The 19,069-nt window shown below is 43.9% G+C and overlaps 3 protein-coding genes across 13 annotated transcripts in view; 1 reads left to right on the top strand and 2 right to left on the bottom strand.

Moving 5' to 3' along the window:
• Positions 1-1,258: 1,258 nt before the first annotated feature.
• On the bottom strand, positions 1,259-5,571 carry LOC147211476 (carbohydrate sulfotransferase 10-like). Its single transcript, XM_086127374.1, has 6 exons — positions 4,678-5,571; positions 4,559-4,596; positions 3,974-4,181; positions 2,879-2,984; positions 1,779-2,206; positions 1,259-1,465 (listed from the first exon to the last, which is right to left on the bottom strand). The coding sequence occupies exons 1-6, from the start codon at positions 4,769-4,771 to the stop codon at positions 1,347-1,349; spliced, it is 993 nt and encodes a 330-aa protein (XP_085983500.1). The 5' UTR covers positions 4,772-5,571; the 3' UTR covers positions 1,259-1,346.
• Positions 5,572-7,003: 1,432 nt separating this feature from the next.
• On the bottom strand, positions 7,004-10,299 carry LOC147211475 (carbohydrate sulfotransferase 10-like). Of its 6 annotated transcripts, none has more exons than XM_086127346.1 (7): positions 10,135-10,291; positions 9,908-10,017; positions 9,537-9,743; positions 9,341-9,447; positions 8,841-9,078; positions 8,665-8,770; positions 7,004-8,054 (listed from the first exon to the last, which is right to left on the bottom strand). In XM_086127346.1, the coding sequence occupies exons 3-7, from the start codon at positions 9,628-9,630 to the stop codon at positions 7,499-7,501; spliced, it is 1,101 nt and encodes a 366-aa protein (XP_085983472.1). In that variant the 5' UTR covers positions 9,631-9,743; positions 9,908-10,017; positions 10,135-10,291; the 3' UTR covers positions 7,004-7,498. The 6 variants fall into 6 exon arrangements, with proteins under 6 accessions (XP_085983472.1, XP_085983479.1, XP_085983445.1 ...); XM_086127353.1 differs by having other exon boundaries at positions 9,908-10,014; XM_086127319.1 differs by having other exon boundaries at positions 9,908-10,298.
• A 3,233-nt stretch (positions 10,300-13,532) lies between these two features.
• The window catches only part of LOC147211474 (mitogen-activated protein kinase kinase kinase kinase 4-like), a 40,433-nt gene continuing 34,896 nt past the window's right edge, over positions 13,533-19,069 (top strand). For 5 of the 6 annotated variants that reach the window (XM_086127305.1, XM_086127296.1, XM_086127270.1 and 2 more), the window contains exons 1-2: positions 14,086-14,338; positions 14,673-14,738. In XM_086127305.1, the coding sequence (XP_085983431.1) occupies positions 14,282-14,338; positions 14,673-14,738 (123 nt within the window). In that variant the 5' untranslated portion in view covers positions 14,086-14,281. Of the gene's footprint in view, positions 13,666-14,085; positions 14,339-14,672; positions 14,739-19,069 lie in introns of those variants that run through there. The other variant, XM_086127279.1, reaches the window with a different exon arrangement.

The raw sequence follows: 19,069 nt of genomic DNA, 5'->3' as shown, positions 1-19,069 counted from the left end.
ATACGATACTGAAAAATAAAATCAATAAATAATAATGTATTCAAACTGATCACCAACATTAACTCAGGAGCACAATATTAAAAAAACCTATAACCTGCAAAACAAAAATATATAAAATAATTTGTGCTGATTTTTTTTTTTTTTTTAAATCAAAGATGTCTGGATTAATGGTTACAATGAGCACGTTTTGCAATGCACAGCTTTTCGGAGCGAGGTTTGCAGCAGAGCAAAGCAACTCTCGGCTCCTGCTCGATGTGTAGTAACCTGTATTAGTTTACTGAAGTAGCAGTCACAAAGCGGCATGATGGTTGACAATATTCGGCACGTTTTCGCTGAAAAAACTCAAGCGGTTGCTCAGCGTGATTGGAGTATCATGTCTTTAAGTGAAGCCTTAATATATTTGGCTTCATGCTGTCCGCTACCAACATTTTTAGACACAGTAAGCGCACCGATCTTTTCTTGTCTGCCACTGTCGTCACAGTGAACGAAGCCAAGCGCTACATACGCTTCGTCATATTTCCTCCCTGAGAATACCTCCCTACGCAAACGCTGCCAATGACCGCGTCACTGCCCCCTAATGTAGTGGAGGTGCAACTGCACTTTATTTTCGGACTAAAAAAAATTCAAAATAAAAAAGCATGTTCCCCGTGGTTAAACGCGCGCCCCTTGACGGAGCCTCGCCCCCCTCACTATTTGAGAAACACTGCGTTAATGACACTGAGAAACATTACATCATAATTTAGCCATAAAATATGTAACAGCTGTCAACATGATCAGTTTGGAAGCTACAACAGTAAATTATTAAAACCTCTTTCTGCTGTGGGGCGAATTGGGCTCTATTTATGCTTTATTGTTTATTAGTTTCCACGGTCTAACAGTAACACCTTATTAAATTAGATGTTACTTTTCCCTCTGTCCTCCCAATAGTGCTTTTGTCTCTTTTTTTTCCTTTTTAAGTTATCTACTGCTCGTCTTTTTGGGGCTGTAATTGTGAATTATTGCTGCTGTAACAGTTTAATTTTCCCTCATGAATGGAATCAAGTATCTATCCATCTATCACTATCTCTAAATTGGGCAGGGGCAGCTGACAGTCCTCGGTTTGCATGTGACCCCCAACCATGATCTGAGTGGCCCTTTGATGACAAAAAAATATTTTGTAATCTCACTTTGTCTGAGCTCGCATTTTTGGAATCCTAAAACATTATTCACTTCGGTCAGAAGATAACACTGTTTCGGCAATGAACCGAAGACAACTTGGGTGATGGCTTGACCGACGTTTCGGACAAGTATTTGTCTTCAAACAATTAAAAGGTATCATTGGCATATCATGTCCCCTTGTAAGCATGTCAGTTGAGTAAAAAGCCAGGTGTTGGGTATCCAAATAAATAAAAGTCCCCCTGGTAGCGGGCATATAGGCGTCGAATGTCCTTCTTGCTGATTCCTGAGAAGTAGCGCTCCACCTTGGTCTTACAATACAATACATGCTGATTTATATAGCGCTTTCACAACAGCGACAGCTGTAACAAAGCGCTTCACAAAACAGTTAACATAAAGTAAAATAATAAACACAACACATAACATAAAACACGGACAGTGGTGCAGTCCTAACCACTTTTCCGCCACACGCTTTGTTTGAAGCAGTTTGAGATGAAAGAGGAGAGAATCAAAGTGTCCTTTAACCAGTGGATCAGAGACGTCATGCTCAAAATGTGCACACGTCGGCTACAAGCTAAGTTTCAAAGTCAACAAGAAGCTGTAGCATCCATTGAGGAAAATATACTTGTTGTAGTGTGCAACACCAGGAGAGATGGGCAGGTAGGACCCAAGCTGCTCAATGCCTGCTCTCCTCAGAATGTGGGTGGCGTCTTGCTCCAATGTCTCGAGGTGGCCTACGACGTCGTAGTGGATGTTGCAGGGCGCGCACAATTCCATGTAGGGTGCCCAGTGGATGATGTGCTGGCCAAACCGCCAGTCCATGGCCTTCCGGCCGTCCTCGTCCCCCAGGTATTGAACAAATTCATCAAAGACTAAACCAGTATCTCTGAGGTGGCGAGAGCTTTTGCGGTATTTGCGGATAAGGGCAGGTCCGATGGTGTACTTGTACCAAGGCTCAGAAGGTTTGTTGAACAGGAACTTGCCCTCAAATGTGGAAATCAGCCGCTCAAATGGATCCCTCACGATGAAAAACTTGAAGTAAGTTTTTAATCTGTTGAACACAGCGCACATGATAGGGACACAATTAAGCATTTGAGTTCTTGTTGCTCCTAACTTGAGGCATTCTTGATGTCCAGCACGTCACACACACACATGTAATCAACACTGCCAATTGCAAGTCTCCTGCCTTCAACCAAATTCGTGTAATAGTACCAACAACACTCTGTGAGTCTGGGAAATACAACAAACAAAAAGTAAAAGTATAAATCATAGGAAAAGAAGAAACTTTGTTAACTGTTGGCTTATGTGGCAACTATGTTGTGGAGGCAAACAAATATTTGTTTTATTTTTTATACAAACACTCGACACAACCAAGCACTCGACTATTTGTGTGTAGCAACAGTCGGTGTCGAGTTCAGCGAGCATCCTAATTGGCTGTTGTTTTGTTTCAATATTTGCCGCCGTAAAGAGTGAACAATATAACATTTATTTATAAGACTTTTTTCCAAGCAGACTGGGGCGGGGAAAAATATCACGAAACGCATCCCACATCATAGGATACTCTCTCTGGGTAATGTTTGGGAGACATCTGGTCATCTGACCTTTGTGGACTTTGATTGGACGTGGACAATCTGGGTCAAAGTTTGGCTTGAATATTGGTCTCTGCGTACCATGTAAAAAGTCATCTGTTGTCATCATTTGTGGAAGGTTTACTGTGACTCACCTGCGTCTAATTTCCTGCGGCGTCAGTGATGAGAGGCGGGGCAGGCCGTTCTTCTCATGGTCATGAACTAGTTTCTCTGGGGTCTCCTCTACACTCAAAAATGTTCCTGCCAACGACAGAACAAGTACAAATATGCTGAGACAATGCTGAGAGTTGTGCAGAGCCAGCATGACAAAACTGAGGACTGATTTTGCTCAAATATAGATACTGTACATAGATACTTAATTAATAGACAGGAGTGCAAATGCGAGAAACCATGGAAATATCACCCCAATGTGCTGCTAGATTAGCAATGACATCAGATAAGTCTAATTGAACACTGCAATATGCCTCTGTGTGTATGACATTCGCAGTCCTTTGAGCTTGCCATTTTGATATTCCTGTTATGTTATACTGTGCAGAGGGAGGGGGCAACAATGGGGGTCTTTGGGGTAGGGGTGGACTGGCTGGGATTGAGGAGCATTGACTTGGGAAAAGTCACGCCTGGAAATAAATGTGTAATTTTTGGGGGGCGTCAAAAACAGCCCTAGCATCCACTGTGCTTTGCACGCCACTGATGGATGCTATATGTGATATAGTCAATATTTTGGAACTTAAGTATGTAGGATGAATAAAATAACAGCTCATCTTCAACAAATCATCCATCCATCCATTTTCTGATCTGCTTATCCTCACGAGGGTCGCGGGGCGTCCTGGAGCCAATCCCAGCTGTCTTCGGGCAGTTGGCGGGGTACACCCTGAACTGGTTAGCAGCCAATTGCAGCGCAGCCATCCCTCCCCAGGATCCCGAGGCGTTCCCAGGGCAGCCGGGAGACATCGTCTCTCCAACGTGTCCTGGGTCATCCTGCCGGTGGGACATTCATACCTCTCCACTACGATAAGGTGAAGGCTCATGGAGGGGGGATTATCATGAGCTGAATAAAAAGAAATACATTTTTTAAAAACCCGACCTTCAGGGACTTGAAAATCACAGCCTTTTTCAGTGAAACATGAGTAATCCGCACAATTACTGGTATTGACGCACAATATCAGCCCCTTTTCTTAGCAATGGTCAACTAAGCCCAATCCTGTGATGCAGTGTCTCATCTTACTTACCGCTTAGAGCTATGAGGAGTTTCTTCCATTCATCGTCATCCCCATCGGGTGTCTGGCAGAACAATATATTGTGTCGGTCTGAGACAAAGATGTTGTCTAAGGCCAACTCGGAGACGTGGGTGTCCCCCCAAAGATTCTTGCTCTTACATACATCGGAGAGCCACTGACTCCTTTGCTCAACAATCATCCCCCAATTTGCCCCTGAGGACTGAAACATCAACAACAACAACAACAAAAACAATTGCCTTTCATTTCAGGATGCATGTGCCACATCATTAGTGAGTTATTAGTCATTGTAACTACAGCGGTACTAAGAGGGTGAGACTACCCTGACAAAATATACTTACCGGTAATTGACATTCATTGTGATCTGTTTACCCGTCTATTAAGATATAGACTTGTACAATTTAACTGAAAGAAAAATAAATCTGTGTTTAGATATAGTTCAGACTGACTGACTTTACAATAGGCTTACTGTGGTATCTTTTTTTTTTTTTACATCAGAAAAAAAAACAGTGCAGTACTGTATTTGAACAGTGTTTTTTGCTCACTCTCTAAATGCACTGCACTGTCGCTCAAACCAACCTGGTTAAATGAATGTCCTGTTATCAAGAACTCCATTTCTGAGGAAAAGACAAACAAGGAGAGCAGACAGTTGAATGTTGTGGATTGGAATTACCTGTACTTTTTGAATAAAAGCTCACCTCTTTCATCCCTGAGGCGAAGGAGCCACTCAACCACTGTGAGGAGGAGCAGCAACCAGCCACAAGACAAGAAGATGCGCAAGCGGAACCGCATCCTTTTATTTTCCGGTGTAGGCTAAAAGTGGCATGAAACATAATGCTTACATGGAACCTCTGGAATTGTTTTTTTGAATGACAAACATTGAACAGTCATTTGCAAAATACTCGAGCAGTGATTCTGAACGGGTGGTTTGCGGACATAAATGACATAGATGTGCATCTTGTTTTTTTGTTTTTTTCAAGAACAGTTCTGAGGCACATAGAACAAAAAATATTAGGGAAGTGTCAGGAAATGGTAATCACTTTTGGTCCAGACATGAGTAACTCTATAACGACATCCACCTCATGCTAACAGTAAAGCACCTCTGGACTTGAGATGATTAACATGGCAGCTTTGGTTTGCCTGAATTCTGTTACTGTTTGCTTGCATACTTCAACAAAAAAGGCGAAGACCAACACATGTGCATGACCATGTGTTCTGATTTTTTTTAAATGGCAAAGCCTTACACAATAGGAATCAAAATAGCTGTGTGTGGTGAAGTCAGGATGTTAAACTACGACTGTACTAAGAAAAGGAATCAGATGACCACATTGCAGTTGAAAACTCTTCTTGTTGTCACATTTGTGGTAAGTGACTGCCAAAGCATTTTCAACCACAAATGTAAATTCGCCTAACTTGAGTGCAAGCAGCGTGGGTTCACTTCCCACTCAGTGATGGTGTGAATGTCAGTGCGAATGATTGTCCATCGCCATATGTGCTGTTAAACTGACTTGTGACCGGTTCTTTTCTTGATTAGATGGATGTTATCCCTGTGCCTGTGTGGGTTTTCTCCGGGTACTCCGATTTCCTCCCCCAAAAAACAAAGCTCGCGGGGCATGCCGGAGCCTATCGCAGCTGTCTTCGGGCAGTAGGCGGTTGCTGAACCGGTTGCCTGCCAATCGCAGGGCACACAGAGAACAACGACCATTCGCACTCACACTCACACCTAGAGACAATTTAGAGTGTTCAATCAGCCTGCCACGCATGTTTTTGGAATGTGGGAGGAAACCGGAGTACCCGGAGAAAACCCAGGAAGAACACAGGAAGGCCGGAGCTGGAATCGAATCTACCGCTGCACTCTGAGGTCGACGATGGCACCGATGGCACACCGGACCGCCCAACTACTTCTATGCAAATATTTATTTACTTACATTCCTAATCTCCCCCCTAAAATGCGCTCCCTCTTCCAAGTTGCATCCTGTATTTCCCAGTTGTTGCTTCGTTTAGGTTAAATCACAAAACCAGGTGACATTTCCGTTGCGGCGCACTATTCCAATTCTAGAATGGAAGTGGAACCAATTTTTTGTGTAAGTTGTGCTGTGTTGAAATTGTCAGACAACACCACACACAGTAGGATCACAACTACTTATGCCAATTTTTTTTTTTAAATCTACATACAAGTATGCATAGTCTGTAAAATGAACCTGAGCTGGTCATGGCCTCGTAAACAGATTAAACAAAACTATTGTAACTGTAACGTTACAGCTTCGTGTTTGCTTTCAAAACTTAGCTTGTAGCAGACGTGTGCACATTTTCAGCATGACGTCTCTGATCCACTGGTGAAAGGACACTTTGATCCTCTCCTCTTTCATCTAGAAGTGCTTCAGACAACAAAGTGTATGCAGAAAAGTGGTGAAGATTGCACGACTGTCTGTGTCCTATGTGTTGTGTTGTGTTATTTTGACTTCAAAATGGCGCCGCGTGAGTGGCTGCCTTTCCAGCAGCTCCTATATTTTGTTGTTCTACTTCTTCCTTTCATAACTTTGCTGCTGTGAATTGGGAATTTCTCCATTGCGAGACTAATAAAGGTTTTCTTATACTTATTGCATAATAATATCTTACCTTCTTTTGTCTTCAGTTTTAGTTATTTCTCCCCGCACACAAAGACAAGCAAAAGCAACGCTACAGGTCGATAATGAGAAAGAGCAGGGAAAACCCGTTAAGCAGGATGACTCACGCAACATGACAGCCCCCCTGAAAGTATCAGCAGCACTTTCATTCGCATAAAACCTGCAGCTGAAGAAGCTGTGCAGTAGCAATTGTTAGTCAAAGTTTTTGTTGCAGGCAACAGTGGAATAGAGATGAACACCTTTGCCTTACAAATCTGAGGTTCTGGGTTTCAATTTTGGCTCAGACCTGCTGCTAATGACTGACACCAGTCCCGGGACGTTCCCACCTCTTGGCCTAAATTAGCTGCCACATGCCCCAGATCATTTACGACCCTAACAAGGAGAAGCACTCGACAAATTGGTTGTTTGTGGTTTTATTGTTCTTGCAAAGAGCAAAACCCACTCCCATCTGTATTCAGGACGTTTCCATCCTTCATTTCTACACTGCATGTTACGCCTCTTATCATTCAAATGCAAGGCCAGGCCCTTGGGACTTGCCTTTAAAAAGAATGGTGGAAGTGAGATTTTGCCATCCAGAATGCTAGAACAGTGACTCCACTGTGGAGCGGAGCAATGTTGCTCATCTGGAAGCATCGGGATTTCAGTAATTATTAGGCTCTTTGCCTCTTCACTTTATTACCATTCAACCACATTCTCTCCAGTGTACAAAAAAAATGTAGAAAAGTTCATTTTGATAGATCAGCTCAAACCTTACGACTCATACAGTGGACTGAAACTAGTTTGTCAGTGCTACCAAATGACAGTCAGTTGCATTTGAGTGACTGTTGTGATCAATAAGTGACACAGTACTTGTTCGAGACAATCCATATCAGCTGTGTGACACGCAGTCATGTCAGTTCAGTAGAAAGTCGGGTGTTGGGTATCCAAATAAGTGGAAGTCCCCTTGGTAGCGCGCGTACAGGCGCCTGATGTCCCGTTTGCTGATTCCTGAGAAGTGACGCTCAATCTTGGTTTTGTTGTAGCGCGTGATGCCAGGAGGGATGGCCGGGTAGGACACCAGCCCCTCGATGCCCGCTCTCCGCAGGATGTGGGCGGCGTCCCGCTCCAGCGTCTCGTGGTGGCCTATGACATCATAGTGGATGTCACACGGTGCGCATAACTCTGCGTACGTCATCCAGTGAATGACGTGCTCGCCGAACTGACGATCCAGGCGGCGGCGGCGGCCTTCGACATCCCCCAAGTAACGGACAAAATCTTCAAAGTGCAAGCCGGACGCTGTCAGGTCACTGTCGCGATGGCTTCGGCGGTATTTGCGGATTATGACGGGAGCGATGTCGTGCCGGTACCAAGGCTCAAAGCGGGGGTTCTTGATAAACTTGTCATTGAAGGCAGAGATCAGACGTTCGAATGGATCTCTCACGATGAAAAACTTAAAGTAAGTTTTTAACCTGTTAAGCAGAACAAAAGTGACTTTGTAAATAATCGTAAGAAGGAAAATCATAATAGCAGGTGTATTCAAAAATACTTAAATTCAGCATAACACCCGCAAGGCTATTGGGATGTAGAAGGCATCTAAACTCATTACAATGATCCTCTGTTTTGTTATAAAAGCACAAAACATGTTAGATGCGTTGGTGCATGTCTCAAACAAACGTGGGCGTGGTGATCATAAAATCACCCTCGGGTGGCAGTGGCAGCCATTTGCTTCGTTAAAAGAACAGCATCATTAATTTCAGTAAAACCCCATTAATTAACATGAATTAGCAGCAAAATCCACACGTTTGAATTAATCGGTTTTGAAAGGCGCTTATAAATGAAATGTATTATTTTTATTATTATTATTATCTTGGGGCGGCCATTTTGCCACTTGCTGTCGACTGAAAACGGAAAATCGACTGAAAACTTTTATGCCATTTTACCTTTCCGCCGTAACTTTTTTTTTTTTGAGTTACTGAGCATAAGGTCTATTCAGCGGCTTGGTGAGGAAGTGCTGCCTCCGCAAGGGAAAATACACCCACACCTGTATATTATGGTGGGCGGGTCATCATTGTGCCTCACCTGTGTGTAATTTCCTGCGGCGTCAGTGATGAGAGGCGGGGCAGGCCGTTCTTCTCATGGTCGTGGACGAGGTTCTCTGGGATCTCTTCCACGCCCGAAAAGGCTCCTGTGAACAACAGCACGAAAAGTCAGCAGACGAGTTAACGGATGCATGAATCAAAGAATCCCCGACGTACCGTTGAGCGCTATTAGGACCTTCTTCCACTGTGTGTTTCCCACTTTGGGGGTCTGGCAGAACAAGATGTTGTGCTTGTCGCAGACAAAGATGCGATCCAGGACAAACTTGCTGATGGGGATGTGAGTCAAATTTCTTAGGCTGCTGTTCTTACATACAGCGAGTAGCAGTTGTAGTCGCGTTTCAACAATGGAGTCCCACTCTGACATGGCAGGGGCGGCTGAGGACTGAGGCCTCTGCTAACCCCTCAGCCCAACACACACACACACACACACACACACACAATATGTCAGTTACAATAAATAAGTCATTCGACATAAGATATTCTTTATTTGTCCCACACTCCGGACATTTACAGGAGCAACATTGGGGGGGTAGAAAGAAGAAAAACAAAGTGTTTGCATGCACAAAAATAAATGTTTCAGAGAGCTGTACACAGTTCAATTAAGTGCAATATAAATATAGATAAGGTGGATGGATTCTTTTTGTGTTTCTAATTACCTGCTCTGGTTTCTGTGAATCCGGTTTTCCTCCGGTGAGCGTCTGAAACTTCCCTGTCGTGTTTCCCGACACAGTCTGGCTCTGACCACTATCTCGCTCTTCATATTCTGTAAAATATCAATGAGGGTGCTCTTCATGAAAAATCAATCAATCAATCAATCACAACACGTTACCCATTACTGGGAGGAGAACCCACCATCGACAGCTCTGTGGCTAATAAACTTGGTGACAAATACGAGGATAAGCAGCACCCAGCCGCAAGCCCCGAGGAACAACCAGTGGTGCCGCATCGCTGCATCAGTCGGCGGCTAAGGAAGCCTCTGGACGGCGGCGCTTCACTCTTCAAAGCCGTTGACAGCTAGAGCTGTCCTGTCTTGCGCATGAACTAATGACGCCTGCTCGGCTTTAAGTCGAAAAGTCACACACATATCAGTTCGTTTGCGTTCGCGTCAATGCCCTGAGATGGACAACAACTAATTCACTCATTCACTAGCCTAGCCGTTAGCTCCAAAAAGTTAGCAGTTGTTTTTGAGCCAGTGGCGCTACAGCACTGCAGCCAGAAAATACCTTGTCATGTGGATGCTCCAACGGCGATTTTTGTTGGTGAAAGGCGTGGGGACAGCAACCGGGCGCTTGTCCTTATCGGACTGATTGCATTGAAGATAGCCGACCGGCTGCTGAAGAGGACGCACAGAACGATCACCCCATGCGCCACATGAGGCAAATGTCTGCCGATCCAGTGCTCATTCCGAGTATGGAATAAAACAGATAACCCGTTCATCACCCCACCATACCGTGATAAGTGTATAGCGGTGCAGTAAGTTGTAAACAACGCTTGATTTCATCCTTCGCGGTGTGGCTCTGTCACGTGCACCAACTCTCCCGGCTTGTTGTCTTTTCCCGAGTGATCTTACGAGACAAGCCGAAGCTTCGGAGAGAGTCTCCAGCAAGAGTGGGCGTGCCAAATAAAGCTGAGACTCCGGGCTCGCTGTGGTCTCTCCGATAATCACGTGATCAATGACAAGGGCCTCAGTTTGAGGATGGCGTCATCGGTTTATTCAACGTGGTTACTTAATGGCACACGAGACCTCAGTGAATATTGTATTCACAGTATACTCCGAGTGGGGTATTACTCGTGTAGGATCAGCACTTGTGTTTTTCGTTTCTATTTTGCGACCCGTGTGTCGTCAGTGTTTCTTGATGTTTGCTTGTTCCAATTCGGCAATCACACAATCATACGGAGGTACAATCACGCACGTTCAGCTGGTCCACAAATTTCAAATGAGCTGGATCATAACATAAAACTATCTGCCTCATTTTCCATATTTAAAAGAAATCTGAAATGCATACTAGAACGTGATGCATCTGAAGGTTTTGCGGCCTGCAAGTTACTCTTAGGGTGACGTCACACGGAGAAGAGTCTATAGCAGGGGTGCCCAAGTCTGGTCCTCATGAGCCCCGATCCAGTATGTTTTAGATTCCTCCCTCCTCCAACATACCTTATTCAAATGATCAAATGATATGCACACACTTAAAATGGACTAATGCTGCATTTCATTTGTCTCGGAACTCGGAGCTGGGAATGGCGTCATTGGTGAGTTACAAAGTTACCGATTACAAGATGGTGACCTCCATGCCCTGTCCAAATATAAACAACTTTTGGACAAACATGCGATACAGCAACATTTGAACACGATGGAGGATGCAGAAGCTGGCCTCTTTGTTTGTGTCAGCGTATTACATTGTTTACAAAAAGGTAAAAGAATGACTTTGTCATAAGAGAAAATACAGCTTGGTGTCTGACTGTCTTCCTACAATTTTTTTCTTGGGTTAGGTTCAAAAGTATTGTTTCATATCGATTACTGGAATGCGTTTTGTGTCTTGTCTTAAATCATCACTGTGCTGCAGCCAACACAGTGAGTTTGATCGACCAGAAGACTGTAACAGAGTGTGAGGTAATGCGGCCGTCATTTGCATGCCATTTCCATGTCACCAAACCCTTTGGATGTGTATGACATTTCAGAGTACCGGTAGCTATGTATGAGTGGGCAAGTTTGCATACACAGACAGGTAGGAGCTTCTCCGGTGAGTACAATGTTATTTATTTATTTTAAGTTTTTATATTGATAAAAATTGATTGTGAAGTACTATATTGTGGTGTAGCGCTTTCAAGTTCTTGAGTTTGTGTATTGAAAGATTAAGGTAACTGTTTTTTTCCCCCCCTGTTGGTAATACAGTATCCTCAAATATGTGAAATGCACTTATTTAATGCCAGACATCAGTCTCTTTTGTATCGATGTGTGCGGGTGAGTGCTTTTGGAAGGGAGAATATACAGACCATCGTGGTGTTTTAGGAACAGTTTGGTAACACGCTCTGCAGTGTGAACTTAACCAATTTTATACAGCGTTTTTTTTTTTTCTTTTGCGCACATATTGTGACATTATGGCGTTATCAAGAGGTGGATTAGATCACAAAAACCCACTGAAGGCCCAGGTGCAAAACTCATGGATGAGAGGCATGGGAAAGCGACAAGAGCGTAGCTAGTTATTTGCAGCGCAGGACAATTACAGCCAACCCACGATGTATAGTCCCCCTCCACCAAGCCAATCTCCACATTATATGCCTGAAGACCAAGACTGATGCTGAGGTGACGGAATGAGAAAAAAAAATTGTAGAAACTGGTCAGGCAGACCCAAAAGGACAGTTCAAGAAGACTGTTTGTTGCTTCGACGGTGCAGTGCTGGTCTTTTTTCAACATCAGTTGAGCAAAATACAAACTGGTCACCAGGGACTTGTGTATCAACAAGAAGTTTGTTGTAATGATCTCCTGCAGGGGGTTCCATGGCCACAACCCACCATTAAGCAAAAGAGAACAAAAAAACCCCATCTGGAATTGACCAAAGTCCACAGTCTGCAGAAAGGATGAACATTGGAAAAGCGGCAAAAATAGATTTTTCTGATGAATCATCCAGTGAACTGTATCCCATCGCCACAAACACTGCAGAAGGCCTGTTGGAATCTGCATGAACTCAAGATTGGCACCGACAACAATCAAGTTTGGTGGTGGAAAAAAAAAAGTCATGGTTTGGGGTTTCGTCCAGTTTGGGGCGTGTGTAAGAGATCTGCAGAGTCAACAACCTGGAATCTTCTTCCGAACCGCTTGATCCTCACTAGGGTCGCGGGGTGCTGGATCCTATCCCAGCCGTCTTCGGGTAATAGGCGGGCGACACCCTGAACCGGTTGCCAGCCAATCGCAGGGCACACAGAGACGAACAACCATCCACGCTCACACTCACACCTAGGGACAGTTTAGAGTGTTCAATCTGCCTGCCACGCGTATTTTTGGAATGTGGGAGGAAACCGGAGCACCCGGAGAAAACCCACGCAGGCACGGGGAGAACATGCAAACTCCACACAGGAAGGCCGGAGCTGGAATCGAACCCGGTACCGCTGCACTCTGAGGTCGACGATGGCACCGATGGCACACCGGACCGCCCAACTACTTCTATGCAAATATTTATTTACTTACATTCCTAATCTCCCCCCTAAAATGCTCTCCCTCTTCCAAGTTGCATCCTGTATTTCCCAGTTGTTGCTTCGTTTAGGTTAAATCACAAACCAGGTAACATTTCCGTTGCGGCGCACTATTCCAATTCTAGAATGGAAGTGGAACCAATTCTTTGTGTAAATTGTGCTGTGTTGAAATTGACATGCGTGGCAGGCTGATTGAACACTCTAAATTGTCCCTAGGTGTGAGTGTGAGTGCGGATGGTTGTTCGTCTCTTTGTGCCCTGCGATTGGCTGGCAACCGGTTCAGGGTGTCGCCCGCCTATTACCCGAAGACGGCTGGGATAGGATGCAGCAACCCCGCGACCCAGATCAGAAAATGGATGGATGGATTGGGTTTACAGACAAATAACAGTTTGCTCATGTGTGATTTATTGTTTAGACATTTCAGTTAAGAATTTTACAATGGATAAGCTTGGCCCCCGTCCTCCCAGTTCCCAAATTACTTCTGTGTCCCTGGTCCCAAGTCCTACTAGCTATAGACTATACAGTATTATGTGGAGACGCCACTGGGCCCTCAAAGATATACTTTTGCGCGGTATTGTATGGCAAGGTATTCTGAAATGATTTCTGTACTTGAGTTAAAGAGTTCTTGAAAAAGTAATTGTGCTTATTGTGCCCCTAGAATTACCGCATACACATTGAGCATCACTTCTGAGATGGCTCACTTGCCACACCCTTGTCGACCAATATTGACAATGAAGTCTTCCTGACCACAAAGCGCGCGGATGGCGTTGTATACAGCATCTCTTACGGAGTAAGTATAATGGCTGGCAGCTGCGTTGTAATATGTAGTGTATTGTTAACTGAGTCATAATCTATTTAAGCACGCTTGATGTGCGGCGGCCCAGTTGTCCGCTGGGTGTTCGGAGTTGATCGGCTCCGTCGTCGGCGCGGCAAGCTGACTGGATGCAAGCAAGAAAAAAAAAAGGAAATTAAGCACTTATACTTTCAGTGTACGTAGCACGTTTAAAAAAAAGAGTCGACATTGAGGTTCACGAATAATCCAGAAACGTTACTCTACATTTAAACATTTGACTGAAATCGGTCATTTATGTTCACGGTGACTCACACAAAAGCCAGAGATCGTAATCATTACTCAAGGCTGTGCCCGAGAGAAGGCCTTTTACGTTGAAATATTGTTGGCGGAAGTCACTAACTCTGCTTCAGGGCAGCGGCTAGGGCGGCTAGAGAGCTAACCGGGAGTCCGCCGCTGCCACCTCAACATGGAGTAGGAAGAGCTCAGCATCCACTGCCGATAAGCGGACCATACAGAGAGGAATACACTACATCCATAACTCATTATACCCGCAAATGAGACATTCGTGGAGACGTTAGTAGCTGTTAAGGGAAACACGGGGTTTATATGAAAGATGGCGAACGACTCCCCAGCTAAAAGTCTTGTAGACATCGACTTGGCTTCACTGCGGGTGAGTGCTTCCGACACGAGACCGTGTGTTTTTTGTAACGTTTTTCCTCGCGTGTATTTAACGCAATTCGACAAAGCACACGCCATTCCGTGTGGCTAACGTGGGCAGCCTTTAATCGAGACGCATATGCCTCTCCTTGTCTCGAGCGAAGCGCTGAAAACGAGCGCTGAGTCGCCGCGAGGTGTTGCCGCTGTCTGCTTTTCCTTTGTTCCACATGTATTTGGCACATGAGGCTTAAGCAGAGGACAACAGCTGGCTAACCGCGCACAATGCCCCACAGAATAGTGGATATCTGCTTTTCTTAACATCCACTGCCTTGTCTTTTCTCTTCTAGGACCCAGCCGGGATATTTGAATTGGTGGAGGTGGTTGGAAATGGCACCTACGGACAAGTATACAAGGTTGGTGGGAGGCGCAGTGCGTGCTCTGTCCTGCAGGAGACAGATGATCACCACAAGCTTGCTTGTTTTTTGTTTTTCCACTACTGATCTCTGAGAGCAAAACAAATCCCGTTTACAAATGGAAATCTTGCAGATGTTGCTTTCAGACTATGTTGCTGATCTGTGCTGCAGAAACATGACATCACTTTTGTCTGAGCTCAGTTGACTGACTCTGCTTTGGAGCTGATGTTGATTGTTCATGTTACCAAATGTGAGCTTTAAGTAAAACAGTGAATCAGCCTGATTCATCACCTGTCCTACGTCACCCACCTTACTGATAAGTCGATGAGAAGGCATGAAAGTGGAAATGACTAATCTTATTGCATGCAGTCTCTTGCAAGGCAGAACCAATTTTCTGCTCAGAAATAAGTCTAGTTCAGCTAATGGGAATCCTTCTCACTGGCAGTTCAACCTCTGGTGTTGTGGTTCTCTTCTCAAAATGAACTTTGCTAGCTCTTAGGAGAAGGTTTGATCCAGGGATGGTCGTCGCATCAACATCGATAGCATGCACAATTTGGCTGAAGTTAGACTGCAGGTCTGAGGACCTAATTCCAAATTAATTTGGATGTGACTGTCAATTTACAATCAGGTCTATACATATTGGAACCAGAGATGGGTGCATTAATAAATTTTGCCTGCCCGTCATTCCTCAGCGGCCACGCCACCTGTGTGTCATTGTCAGTCCCTCATTTTTTCAAGCAGAACCAACACTGTCATCGTCACTCCGTCATTGCAACTTAACCACACTTCCATCATCGCATAATTACACTTCATCACCTCTATTTTAGGACTGTCATTAAAAAGCTGTTTACATGGATAACAGCAGTGGCGACCCTGTCAATTAAATTTCATTTCAATTGTGATTTGCCAGTCGCCGGCCTGTCAGTCCGTCATCATTATTCTAACCGCGCTTCTGCATTATGGACTAACTAACACTATTAGGTAATTGTTTTTTCCCCTTTTCATTAATGGAGTATTTTAACGTTTTATTTTTCCCACAGTTGAAGTGCTGTTATTATACGTTGAATGCGATTGCGTTACACCCCATTTATTAGTTTACGACTACTGCCTACTTTGAATGCACTCTGGCTCCACAAAAGGGCTATTCTCATGTCTCCAAATTGCAACATTCCTAGCTCCTTGCACCTCAAAACATTGAGCACAACACGGAAGTTTGCACGCCGCCATATTAAGCAGTGTCTCGGGTCATCTTAAACACAGATTGAGGTGCGAAGACCGAGCATTGGGGGAGCTTCCACTGGCTAGCATAAATTGAGGGACATCTGCTTTATCCTCTGCGGAAGTCGAAAATCTGAAGTCCTTTAGCCTCTCGAATTGACGTATGAAAACGGGCGAGTGCAAGCAACACTGTTAATGATGCAGTACTTCAAATTAAATAGCAATAATCCATGTTTTTGTCTTTTCTTGATCATTTTAGTTGGATTTGTCATATTTTGCTGAGTGTCTGTTCTGTTTGGGACTTGATTACACAGGCTCTTACACTGAACCAAACCTGTTTCTAAGGTTTGCACTCTAGTAGGCTTCTATTGTTCAAATGCATTGGCCATCATTTTGATTGCTTGTTCGTTTTCATATTCAGCGTAATACATAAGCGACATATGGACACGTCGATGGGACGCTGGTCGACTGGTTAGCACGTCCGCCTCACAGTGGAGAGGTGCAGGGTTAGATTCCAGCTCCAGCCTTCCTGTGTGGAGTTTGCATGTTTGCCTGAGTGGGTTTTCTCCAAGTACTCCGGTTTCCTCCCACATTGCAAAAACATGCACCATAGGTTACGAGAGCACTCTAAATTGTCCCTGGGTGTGATTGTGAGTGTGATAGGTTGCTCTTTGTCTATGTGTGCCCTGTGATTGGCCAGCAACCAGTTCAGGGTGTACCCGAAGACGATGCGACTGCCTGAAGACAGCTGGGATAGGGTCCAGCACGCCCCGCGACCCTTGTGAGGATAAGCGGATTACAAAATGGATGGATAGACATTTACATTGTAATGTGCACTGTGAGCATTGGGGTGCGGAGGGCGGGGAAGACGCGCTTGGGACAGATCAATCATGCTCGTCTTTAAATCTGCAAAGTTGTGAAGCATCACAGTGTTGACATTTGACTTTAATTTACTCCCACTTGAAACAAATAAAGTGGACATTTGTGGTTGTAGTAAAACTTTTGAGACACGGACAGTGCATTTGCGATCTACGTGAATGACATGATGTCATCATTAGCAGACGTTTCAACAAATGCCGACATTGAGTGATCGTGTCATTACCCCAAAACATTTATACCCTCTCCCGCCTCGCTGCTTTGTCAATCTCCTCCCATGTTAAGGAATACATTGCTGGGCAAATTAATATGTAAGAGCTGAAGTTCAGTTTTTAAAAGCATGACAGTTGTTTTACTATTTAGATTTTTCAATGAAGAAAATGTTGAAACCCTTGCAGTCTATGTCCTCCAGACTATTCGTCTCAGGTTGTGGCAGTTTAATTTTCTACAGTGATAAATTTACTTGGCTGTAGACGACTGAGTTAAAACACTGTTGTATATTTAAGCAGATGAACTCATTCACCACCAATGACATGTATTTTGTTTTTGGTCTTTTAAGAATCCACGTATTTATATTTTGAAATGCCCCCCCCCCCCAAGGTGGAAGTTTAAAGGACTGTCTGAAAATGCCCAAAATGCTCAGCAGTGAATGAGTCTAAGGTCTAGAATGAATTTCAAGTGTACTATTTGCGTTTGGGGATCTGTTGCTGTCCACTCTTAATATGACATCCAAAAGAATGTGTCAAAAACATCAATTAAAACAAGGCTTCATCAGAGGAAAAGCCTCCAAAACAGGAAGAGCAAACACAATTTCCCCCCCCCAAAACGCCTTTATAGTTCTGCAACGACATATCATGGACAAGTGAGTCAAAAACATTACTTGCACCAGAGGGATGCAAGAGAGTATGACGAAAGAAGGGCAACTGCTCATGATCATGATTCACCCACGCTATCAGTGAAGCTTCGTGGCATGGCCATGTATGGCTGCCAGTCGTGGTTCCTTTGTATCTTCAACAATCAAAACATATAAAACACAGTAAAAATAAACAAAATTTAACCAAAAAAAACCCTTCTACAAATGATTACATGCGAGAAAAGGAAAAAGGATGTCTGCTTCAAATTTGAGTGCAATAATAATAAAAACTGCGATAAGTGAGGGATCGCTGTATTGTGCATGCAAATGCTTCATGTTGGCTCTGGTATTTTGGCTCTGCTATTTAAAATGGGTGAGTGGGGGAGAGTCCAGGTTTTCAGGCACGCCTATTCAGTATCCAGACAGCAGTCAGCAGGAACGAACGATGATTGCTAAAGCACAGTTGTAGTAATGTGAATTCTTTTTATTTTTTTATTTTTTGCTGACGTGTTAATGTTGGTGGCTGTCAGTAAGTTCTAATAAAAACAAAACAAAAAAAACTAACACTTTTTGCATCCTTTTGGTTTTAAATATTTTTTTTTCTTTAAAACAAGCGTACTTTTTCGTAGGCCGCGTTAATATCGCATTTAGATTGTTATCAAGATATCTGGGGAAAAATACAGAGACTAAATTTTGTATCGCACAGCCCTAGTTGAGCTCTGACTGAAGGATATGCATGGCTGACAGAATGTTCTTTGTGGATGACATCTTTCTCCCTCCTCTCGAAAGCCCAATACGACAAGTTTTCCGTTTCTAGCCGTATGTTGATATTTATATTAATGCTGAGACTTCATGATTAATATGTTGCTACCAAAGTGTATACATTTGCTAATTCTATGTTGGTGCTAGGATGAGTGTCTGCATGGCTGACAGAATTTTTTTTCTGACGAATATGAGAATCTGAATGGGCCATATTGGTTGGGCGCTGATTTATATTGCTCCATAATTTGCCATGCTTCCTCCTTCCATCTATCCATCCCTCCCTACATATCTCCGGCCACCTCATCCAGCTCTTCTATCAGTTGCCATCAAGAATTATTTAGCTTATTTAAGATGGACAAAAGTCTAATGTAGCATATTCAGACCACGCTTTATGGTCTAGTACATTCACTGTAGTTAAGATTCCCAGGTGGTGTTTTTTTACTTTATTTGCTCTGTTTATGCGGATTATGTATCATTGTATTTGGATAGTCAAATTGGAATCGACGGGGTATTTCTGGTGCTTGCGTTTACATGCATTCCTCCTCCAAATTACATTACCATGACACACTTCTTAATTGTGCCACAAAAAAATAAAACCGTCACGTCAACCACGCTGTGTAGA

This window comes from Hippocampus guttulatus, chromosome 1 (genome assembly GCF_054856545.1).
Source record: "Hippocampus guttulatus isolate MCC_2025c chromosome 1, RoL_Hgut_1.0, whole genome shotgun sequence".
In the NCBI taxonomy this organism is placed as follows: domain Eukaryota; kingdom Metazoa; phylum Chordata; class Actinopteri; order Syngnathiformes; family Syngnathidae; genus Hippocampus; species Hippocampus guttulatus.
The sequence above is the reverse complement of the archived record's forward strand: the minus strand, read 5'-3'. Positions and strand labels throughout refer to the sequence as shown.